The sequence below is a fragment of the Dipteris shenzhenensis genome, chromosome 22, assembly GCF_047967505.1.
Source record: "Dipteris shenzhenensis isolate YYH24624 ecotype China chromosome 22, Dip_SZ_1.0, whole genome shotgun sequence".
NCBI lineage: Eukaryota > Viridiplantae > Streptophyta > Polypodiopsida > Gleicheniales > Dipteridaceae > Dipteris > Dipteris shenzhenensis.
This window is the reverse complement of record NC_141617.1, coordinates 30158327-30169283: the sequence shown is the minus strand read 5'-3', so window position 1 is coordinate 30169283 and position 10957 is coordinate 30158327. Positions and strand designations below refer to the sequence as shown.

The 10957-nt window shown below is 41.9% G+C and overlaps 1 protein-coding gene across 1 annotated transcript; it reads right to left on the bottom strand.

Annotated features, from left to right (window-relative positions):
• Nucleotides 1-801: 801 nt before the first annotated feature.
• Nucleotides 802-10618, bottom strand: ELM1 (fission ELM1-like protein (DUF1022)). The gene is made up of 10 exons (XM_087393692.1): nt 10396-10618; nt 6842-7080; nt 6596-6692; nt 4416-4565; nt 4130-4256; nt 3882-3994; nt 2146-2209; nt 1822-1915; nt 1514-1622; nt 802-1404 (listed from the first exon to the last, which is right to left on the bottom strand). The coding sequence occupies exons 1-10, from the start codon at nt 10579-10581 to the stop codon at nt 1303-1305; spliced, it is 1281 nt and encodes a 426-aa protein (XP_087249818.1). The 5' UTR covers nt 10582-10618; the 3' UTR covers nt 802-1302.
• Nucleotides 10619-10957: the final 339 nt, after the last annotated feature.

Here is a 10957-nt window from a genome sequence, read left to right as displayed (position 1 = left end):
TATGGGCATATGTGTGCGTGTGCGCGCGCACACACACACACATATATATATATTAAAAATCACATAGCGAAATTGGTGGAAAGATGCATTGGACGGTCTTCAAATTTAGGCAACAGACCATGACGGCCACCCATAGTCCTCCTTAGGACTCATTACCATACAGTAGCACATAAGACATGGTACATACATTGACAACAAATGCAAGATATAAAATAATGTCAATTTATACATCCAACAGCATAATTGCAAATTCCTGAAATATCAATGTGTGTGTCTGTGTGTGTGTATTCTCACCCAAAAAAAAAAAGTGCGCGCACGCACACAAAAAAAAGTGTGCACGCGCGCGCACTCACGCACACTCGCACACGCACACACACACACACACACACATATATTAAAAATCACATAGCAAAATTGGTGTAAAGATGCATTGGACAGTCTTTAAATTTAGGTAGACCATGACGGCCGCCCATAGTCCTTAGGACTCGTTACCATGTGTGTGTGTGTGTGCGCACACACACACACACACACACACATATTAAAAATCACATAGCAGAATTGGTGTAAAGATGCATTGGACAGTCTTTAATTTTAGGCAGACCACGACGGCAGCCCATAGTCCTTAGGACTCGTTACCATAGAGTAGCACATAAGACATGGTACATACATTGACAACAAATGTAAGATATAAAATAATGTCAATTTATACATCCATCATCAGTATTGCAAATTCCTGAAATATCAATCAACATTTTTAAAAAGAGATGAGGATTAACTGATGTCAAAAACAGGATAAATACCAACCAAATAAATAGAAGATAGAACTGCAAATGTTAATTGTACATATAATTGCATTTTATTTGTTTGCATCATTTTGCATTCTGTGTGCTGCTTGTATGCTCATGTATTCTGACCAAAGGTGGCCGTCTCTGTAATAATGAGACATCAGTCTTAATTAGTCTTTGTTTAAGCATATGTGAACAAGCAGGTGTGACAATAATTTCCAATATTCATCTCAACATAGATAGTATGTAACACCTCAGCCTCGGACAGCCTCATGTAGCTTCTTGTTCTCTCTGGTTACAGGGCTAAGGCCGGCACAGACAATAATACTCCCTCTCATCTGCATCCATTAATCAGAGACCCCATGGAAAGGGACAGGAATGCTGCTACCCCAGGGGAAAGACAAGGTACCTTTCCCTGCGGCTTCTATGCAAGCACCCCTAATAGAAGTCTGACATTGTGTTGACATATTGCTCTGAGAGTTGTTGGAAAATATCGACTATGACGGACTTCTGACCATCACACACCAATACTCCAACCATGTTCTGCAATAGCTTGTCGTACTCGAGTGGCTGCTTCTGCAGTATCATTCAGAGGAGGATAGCTCCAGCTTTCACCTATCTGAAAGCCAGGAAAAGAATATGAAGAATTGCATTATCAGAAAAATATTGCAAGGCCTCCTGTACTTGAAATTGCACACAATAACCACACATGGGAACACGAGGCATACATCTTCTGCTCCTGTAAATGATCTTACAACACCACGTAAGCGGAGGCTCTTATAAAAGGCTGCAATTTTCCATCTGCATTTCTCCCCTCCTATCACATATACAGGCTTTCTGCAATATCGAAAAATGGAGTGGTTAAAAATACCATTTGAGAGACTAACAACTGATATAGAAAACATAAATTTAGTTTTGATCACCTAACAACTGATCTGGAAAACATGAGTGAATGGAAGCTTCAGTAGCCTCCTAGCAGGGATGTAAATGTAAAGGGTTCTCTTAAAACCCAACGTCCATTTTGCATCAAACTCACCCAGTGCTGCAAGCCTCGCTAAGCATGCTAATAGAATCTGCTGTGATAACGAAGGCATCTGCCCAGGCTAAGTGACCTAGGTGAGGATTAGGACCTGCATAGATACCAATGTAAGTGTATGCTGGTACACAAAAGAGCAAAACAAAAACCAAATTGGTATCTTCACCAGATAATACATGCAGAAAACCCTTTCAAAAGATTGAATTTCCAATCTATTGAAATGACTTGGCCTTTTTACAAATTTATCACATTACAGAACATCTTTCACAAGTTGGTTGCATCATTAAGTACAGGATAATAAAACTCTTGATTCTGATAGAGTACCTTGACCATCCCAAATGTAAACCTTTGGGTAAGATGTCATTTCCTTCCAGATGTGGTTAGCGATCTGTTAACAACCCATGTGCATATATCAGAGGTAGAAATGGCTCATGTAAACCGCAGTCTAGATGGCACAAAAGCAAGCCAAGCCTCACGCTCTTCGGAATAGCACATACATCCTAAGTCATATGCAGCCCCGATTTATTCCATGTTATTTGAAAGCTACAATTTACAAGACTGCGCACATGAAGAACTTAGAAAAAAATGAAATGCATAGATTGGTTGAGGCTACACGGAGGAGAAAGCCAGCATGTATATTAAGTCAAAAGGGTTTCCATATGGGATCAGACCACCCAACCAGGGCAACAGAACAGCTAAGACATAAAACGGCTCACCCTTCAGAACCTATGAGCAAACTCCACTAACTGAATCAAGACAGCCAACAATGCAGGAGCATGAGAATAATATATCCCAAGTAGCAGAAAATCCAAAAACTTACATGATTAAACCAGAATCCCCCTCCTATACAATTGATAACTGAGTACTAACGGTGTAAGGGGTTACTCACTCTAGGGCAATCCACAGCTTGTATTCAGAGAGAGGGGTCACTTTGGAAAGGTCAGATGTGTTAAGTGACAGAGTTCGAAGCATAAACCAACTGCAATAGAGAGATGTACACACGTGCATGCATACAAGCATATAAGGATGCAAGAATGCAATACCGGGTGAAACCAGCACCCCTCTGTAGAGTATATCTAACTGAGAAGGCTGACTACTCCCCTACAGGTGAAGGCTTGTCCCTTCCTGTTGAGGTGGTGTGGAGAGGTACTGACTACTATTTCCTGCTGAGATCTATGAGATCTACTTGCTGAACTGGAGCTGAATACTGCTGGGGACGATACCCAAGAATGGAGTAGAAGGCCCCCTCCTAAGACCTGGAACAACAACTGCTGGACAACCTGGACCAACAAGGGGCTATAAACTTGTTGAGCCTGCCCACTATTGTCAAACACATGATGTTCCTAGTACCTAGCAAATCCGTCACAAAACCCATAGGGTAGGCTGTGATCAAAGAATCTCCAACTGCTTGAGTTGGCCTAACAAGCTAGGCAGGTCGCTACTAGGCTTGGCAAGGTCTGAACATTTTGGGCTGTGTACAAGTTGCGGCGAGATTGGTGCATGAAAACAAGGTCCCCTTAGTCATTGTGATACAAAGAGAGAGATTTGTTAAAGATAGTTTGATATCTGAAGAGCAAGTTATTGTGATGGAATTCAAGTAGGAGAGGGAGATCTGCACAAGCGAAGAAACCAACAAGATTCGAAGCAGTCACAACACAATAGGCACATCAAAAACAGTACCAGCAGTCAGGCGGTCAATCCTTCAATACAATTATAGCCAAATAAGTGCACCGGATCAGAACAGAGTCATTTAGTGGCTCAGAAATTGTGGAAACTGACAATGGCAGTCGAGGCGAAGCCGGAGGATATGGTGGACAACCAGGGGAAGATACTCATACCAATAGATGGAGAGGAGCTCGAAGCTTGGGAAGATAGAGGCTCCCCACACACGCTGTGTGAGCTCCTGCTGTGCATACCCTTGGTTGGTTGATTTCTAACAATGGGATGCCAGAGCTATAGGCATGGCCTGATCTCTACGTGCTCTTTATCAATAACAATCAACACTAACTTCAGAAAACCCATTTAGGATCAATATATACTGTAAGACAGATCTGCATCACCTTAGTAGGAGTCCTCTGTGAAAATGAAATGCGTACACTTCCACAAGTAGCCAGGACCATCTTCAAAGCAGAAATAAGTTCTAAAGCAAGGTCATCCCCATATTTGCAGTGTCCTGCACTAACCATTGCACAATTGTAGATAGATCTTTTGTCCTCCATAGAAATCTAAAAAACAAATACAATAGAAAAAATCAAGTTGTCCTTTGTTCACAAATTGACATTTTCCCATAAAGAGCAGAGGGTCCTACTGGTGGGGCCCCCAATGTTGACCACAAGCAAGGGCTTTGAAAGCGGTGCTAGTTCATTGTGCCATCTGGCAGCAGCCACACGAAGCGTGGCAGCATCAGCATGGTGCAGCGCTCCAGTAGTGAGCACCTGCCATCAATAAAGTGTTTCATTTAACAAATATCACTTTTACATTCATGGTAACAAATTCTTTCAACAATCAATTGTTAAACTCTACAAGTAGTAGTCATTGCCTCTCTGAATCACGTTTACGTTCACAATAACAAACGATTTTCCATGGATACTTACCACATGTTTATCAGGTGGATGCTGAGGCGAAAGCCATGGTCTCAGAAAGCGTGGCACCTCCTGATATGCTGCTGGTGTCAATACATGATAATCATGTTGGGGAGTAATGACCATATCATACTGCTCCAGGCGACTTCTGGGCAGTTGTATCTGAAAGCAATCAAAAAAAGGCAGAAACTTCATTTCATTTTAAGATCTTCCAATGCTTGAACTTGAGAGGACAGGTGCTCAACATTAATGATGCTCGAATAAACAACACTTAAAATTGCATGATTGGTCCATGGCAAACATTTTATCCCAAGGTCAGTAAGGAAACAAGGAAAGTAGGTGACAGATGAGTTACAAGCATGAATACTCGTCATAAAGATATACAACGAGGTCATCACACAAAAAAAAATTCTTGAAGAGTAATGTAAGGGTCATCTAATGAGCTGGTCTTACACCACCTACACATGAAGCAAAATGTATGTCATTTGCAGCAGGCATAGTTCCATCAGAATGCATTCCAATGTTCCCAGTAATTTCAAAACAGGAATTCCACATTAGGACAAGTCCCCACAAGCAGTAAACATACCTAGAAATTTGTACCTGTAACATACGGAATCGAGCTATGTTTCTTTGTATTTAACATATAAAAGTCCACTTTTAAGCTGGTCCAGCTCATGCATCCACATCTGGATGCCAGCAGCCTCCTCCACTTATCTTCAGATGCACTTATTGTCACAAACTATTTTAGCCTTTCACAGATGGTCAAATAGCCCCAGCGCCCGTCCCCCCCTTTTCCTCTTCTACCCAAATAGGAGTACACAACCTATGGGACCATCAGGTGCCTTATTGGTTACTAACAGGAACATAAATGGGACTCAACCTGGCAGCTTTACCAAGGCATTCCACATGAAAGATCTCATCGAACACACACTGAGACACACCAGAGCCCAGAGAAAGGGTTAGCCATAATACACAGGCACATACATGCCTGTACAGAGGGGGAAGTATCTGGTCAAGAGGGGTGGCAATATTATTCCACTCAAATCTCAGGTCACAAACAACTGTCACAAGCATTCAATGCCATGACGCAGCCATTGCCAAGAATAACAGTTTGGAAAGAATTTGGTAGGAAAGTATGTAGTAGGATGCAACTGAGTGTATAAAAAGAAAGTCAAAGAAGATGGATCCATTGAAAAGTACAAAGCAAGACTAGTTGCCAAAGGGTAGGGTGGATTTATAGAATTTTGCACCAATTGCAAGATTGACCGCCAAGAACAGTGCTATCCACAGCAGCACGCTTCTCTTAGACCTTGTCGCAAATGGATGTCAAATCAGCTTTCTTAAATAGAGACTTGAATAAGGAGGTATATGGAACAGCCACCCCGCTTCGTGCAGAAGGAACAAGTTACAAGAGCAAAAGGTTTGCAAGTTTCTGAAGTCACTTTATAAACTTAGGCAAGAATTACGCTTGTGGTAATCCAAGATAGATGCCTTCTTTCAGACATTTGACATGACTTTCATAGACAATGATCATTGGGCATAAAAGTATAGCAGTGGACTAATGGCATTTTTTGTCATTCAAACAGGTATGCTAAACTGCCCTGTCCTGCAGCACACTTTTCAAAGTTTCTATGCTTGCCAGGAGCTCCAAGCTCTACCAGATGCACGCAATGTCAAGACCTATGCTCACGGGCCAGGGCACATCTCTCATGCAAATGTCCGCTGAAGCATTCCACTCACCAAACATAGCCTTCCGCTCATACTAGCTCTCACTACTTCCCTCTGTTGAAGACCATGCCATAGTTACTAGGAACAGGGGTGTTCCGCAAGATCCGATGCTGGGACTTTTCTTCCCATTAACTAGTGGCATGAGGAAAATGGTTCAGATTCTATATCTATTCAAACTTTCTTCAATATATACCCTCTTCCTTAGAAACGACTGAAGCCCAAAAAGATCCAGCCTTGCTAAAGGTCCAAATAAAAATCAAATCCGTAAAACTGTAAATGGGAAAATGCAAAAACATCTTATCTTCTGATCTGCCAAAAACTATAGACACAAATTACACTTCTTGTCCTTTTATGTTGAAAGGATCACTGACAGATGCACGAGTTTAAAGGTGCAACTCAGTTCATGTATGAAAAATGCATGAAAAAAGAAGATACATTATCAAAGCTTTAACAAGAGGTCATACCTGCACAACAAAAGTCTCCCTAGAAGCTAATTTTTTCACTGATGCAGCAATAGATGCCGTATCGCGACCTGATGCAACCACCAACAACGGCCCTTCTCTGAAACAAAATGACCAAGTTGCTATAGAATTTAAGGACCCGGCAAAGATGTTAGAAACCCAACCTTGACTGTGCTATGTCAAGAAATGACTACACAAGAACTCTTTCTAAAACCCCAACGAAGAAAATGATTCCCGTTTGCGAAATACCTTTCAACATTCTGCCTTGCCATTGTTGCGATTTTCCTTGCGTCTGCCTCAGGGACATACGTTGACAAATCCTGATCTTGAAACCCCGGGACACCTTCAGTGCCTCTAGAATGCTGAGTTAAAAGAAGATATCTCAGATCTGCTTGGACACGCTTGATTATGCTGTCAATTTTTTTGTGAACAGTAATGGGCAGCCACCTAAGCCATTTATTATAGCCACCTTTGGGTCGATTTACACGCTGCAGAATAATAGAGAGAAAACATGTAAAGTTAAGTATTTTGATCACAAAGTAAAAATCCAATTGCAGCAAGTTGCATGTCTTTTGGAAGTGCAAATTGCAGCTGCATGAAGCAAACTTTTGGCAGCAATACTGATCTATTACGATTTGCCAAAATACAACTAGAGCCTAACCAATTTCTGTTGATGATTTTGTAACTATGCACATTTCCGAAACCCTACTCTTACCCAATTAGGACTTGAAGCATTGCAGATTTTTTGTTGTATCCCTTAACCTGAAAAGTACAGCTGGGCTAGCATTCCATTAACATGCACAGCCATCGAGATTCAGAAGTTATCTACATAGTGAGATAAGAGATGTTCAATGCTGATCACCAAATGTGTGTTCATGGTTGCACAAAGCATGTACACACTCGTGACAACTTCAAAGGCAGCCAAGTCAAAACGGTGGAAGATTCGCTTGTATTTTGCTAGTTGCGCTAACATCTTCCTCACGCTTGTGTGCATGACGAGTTGTTTTACTTCTAAAAGGCACTTTGGATGGTGGAGAACAAATTGGTCAAATGAGAAAGTCAAGAAAATGGATAAGTTCATGTTAGGCTTATTGCACAACAGCAGTGACAGTGCTAAACATAGCTGTGCAACTCACATATCAAGTGCACCAAATAGAGGTGCAGCAGCTTAAACTGCAGCATCCAACATCAACATTAGAGAGGCAACAACAGAGAGAAGGAAACAAGCCGATCAAGCAGCATAACGAGAAAAGTGGCATGCATAGGGTAAAGTTCATTTCGTTTACATATGCATAATGTTGGCAATCATGACATGGTGCAAATATTGGAGAATATAAAATGTCCTGCCTACATCTTGTTGTCAAATTGAAAAACTCTCTTTTGTTGAAAAAAGCGATTAACAAACTTGAGATGAGAAAGAAAAGATTACACTGGAACGGAATCATCATGCCCATTCATACGTTCATAAATAAACAATGGGATAAGTTATGGTTGGAACTTCAATAAAGTCTCTCTAGATGGCCTGCCTTTAGTCATAGATCAAATGACTTTAGGTTTGATCAGAATTTCATAAGAAAAGAAAAAAATCAAGTGGGTTCCTACCTACATCTCCTTACAAAAGAATAAGACCCCTTACAAAAGAATAAGACCCCTTTTATTGAAAAAACTTTACTGAGGAACAAAAGATCACACTGAGACCAAAAGACATTAGATTTGACAAAAACTTCATAAGAGAACTGAGTTAATGCAACTTGTACTAACTGACAGTCACATCAAGCATTTATCATCTAGCTGCATGTGCAGATCTATTTTCTATTAGAGCATAGGTGATGCATCTAAACACCCATGTGAGTGTGGAATGCTTAACTTTCTACCACTGTGTGTCGATTTCTCCCTTTGTGGGTTCCCTTCATTAGATATATTACCCCAGAAATGGTTTGCCAAACACCTCTGAAATGCCATCTCCCAACTACATGTCTTAGAACTTTTATCCTTCTCAACTCTAATTTCTCACCAACCCTTTGAGCTGCATTGATTTCTATGACTGATTGCTTCTCTTTCAGCTCCAAGAAGCAGGTCAAAGCCTCCGCAGGTGTTCACAGTGAGCAACAAAAAATAACAAAAGGATTGGGGACTTAGCAGCTCTAAGCAGGCCATCAGGTGTTCATGGAGAGGAGAAAACAACAACCAGCCATGGGGACCAGAGTGGCCGCAAGCAAGGCTGTGTCAGGAACCAATGCGGCTCGCATTTTAAAGCCTTGTAAATATATACCTAGATGAATGCAGGAACATTCCCAAACTCATCCTCTAAAAACACAACATAGTGCAGTTTCAATCTCACGATAGTCATTCATAAGATTGAAAACCATAAACTCCATCACGCATAGCAGGGACTAGCTACTATGACATCCCCACTGACGTCATCAGCGCCCAACAGTGGGTGTAGACCATAGTATAAAAGTATGCTCTCACACATACAAATCCACACACCCACACATACTTGAGCATCCATTTATACAAAGTCTTCGTACTGAGTTTCTGTCGGCACTCCGGAGGTGAAGGGCAAACTCAGCCATGACGAAGGCTAGCACTAAAGGAGAAGGCTAATCAAAAAGTAGTCCAAATCTCTTCATTCAAGCTACAACTGCTTGTGAAGTCTAAACGATTTCATTTTAGTCTCTCCCAAACGAGCATCTAAATCTAAATCTAGCTGATAGGGCAACGCACCATTTAAGATAGAAAGAATTATCGCAATACCAGCAGGCCGCAACTTGGACAAAAACTTCACAATGTGAAATTTGTATGTCCGCTAATATGGCAGAAGCATATACCTAGATGAATCCAGGAACATTCCCAAACTCATCCTCTAAAAACACAACATAGTCTCACGATAGTCACTCACAAGATTGAAAACCATAAACTCCATCACACTAATCCTACCCTATAAAGTCTAATCCTACCCACACATACAATTACGCCAATACCATTGTCCCCTTGGGTCATTCAACGTATGGCCTCAGAGGTTCCTGTTAGCTTTATAAACCAGTCGCATCCTGGGGAATGCTGGCCAGAGCTGTGAGCAGAAGGAAGTCTCCAGTTCGGTATTACACAAGTCCTAACTAAGACCTAACTAAAACCTTCAAGTGAATTCCATTGTATCAGACCTGATAAAGTCCTTCATGCGACCAAAACAAGGGCAAGGTTGGAGCTAAAGAGTGGTACACCAACAAAACTACTAAAGATTGAATTTAGAGGAAAATCAGCATCTCATCGCTATGTAAACGTTGCTCGATAGCCCTTCTCACAAGGGTCAAAATACCAAAATTTTGGTTATAGTCTATTCTTCGTGCCTCATAATCGGAGCGACTTCTGGAAAATAAGGCCAGTTCAATATCAAATCAGTTGCAATTGAACTTCCAATTTGCATTGAGCAAGTAACAAAATCGGACTATAGCCATTAAATAACAATTTCCCTTTATCACGCATCAAGGTATATTCAGGCTCCAACTTAATATGTTGCTATGTCATCTTAAGCTGCCGGCAATTCGTACGCGTAATGCCACGGAATTCTATACGCTCGGAGTTTCTGTCTGACCGCTGAATGTATTGAAGGCTTCTGTTTGCACTTCACTACTGCTCCCATCTCTTCGTCAAAAGTAAGATATAGTTTATAAACAGGATAATGACGGTAGAATGGCAGGGTTGCATAGAGTGAGGAAGCCATGATGAGCAATCGAGAAGAAATGCAATATTCTCAATTTACAAATGCAACCTTTAAAGGCAAAGACGAAGGAAGCACTCACATAGAAGGAAGATATATCGGCAAGACCTAGAGCCCTGACGAGACCAAGGCACTGGTGTTCGGCACCGGGAGCACCGTTGCCGATGATGACAGCACGCCTAACAACGCAGGAGAGGCCTCTATCGAAGATCTCGGGCATGCCGAAGGTGGTGGTGCCTGGAGGCTCGGGCAATTTGATGGGTCTCATCACATCTACAACATGGGGTAAGAGAATGAGAATGCCTTTGTAATTCGCCGGAAAGCCCAAATTTTGCGATTGGACGCTCAAAATGCAAATTCAAAGCCACCTCCAAGTGCAAATTTCACAGCTCCCTTGTCACAGCTCTCACCTTTTTCAGCAGCCACGTCATCACCGCCCTATGGCTTTTGTGTTCACGTGTCACTCTCCGCTTGTTTAGAGGCCGTCCCCATACCCACGCCACACCGCCTTCATAGGCCAGAGAGAGTCCCCATCGCCTCACCAACCGCATCCTCACCGCCTGCACTACCCTCCTCCCAGAAGGCTCTCGAGGCTGGGGTCGAGTACCAGGTACCCCTTCCGGTTCTGCTGAAACTACACGGCC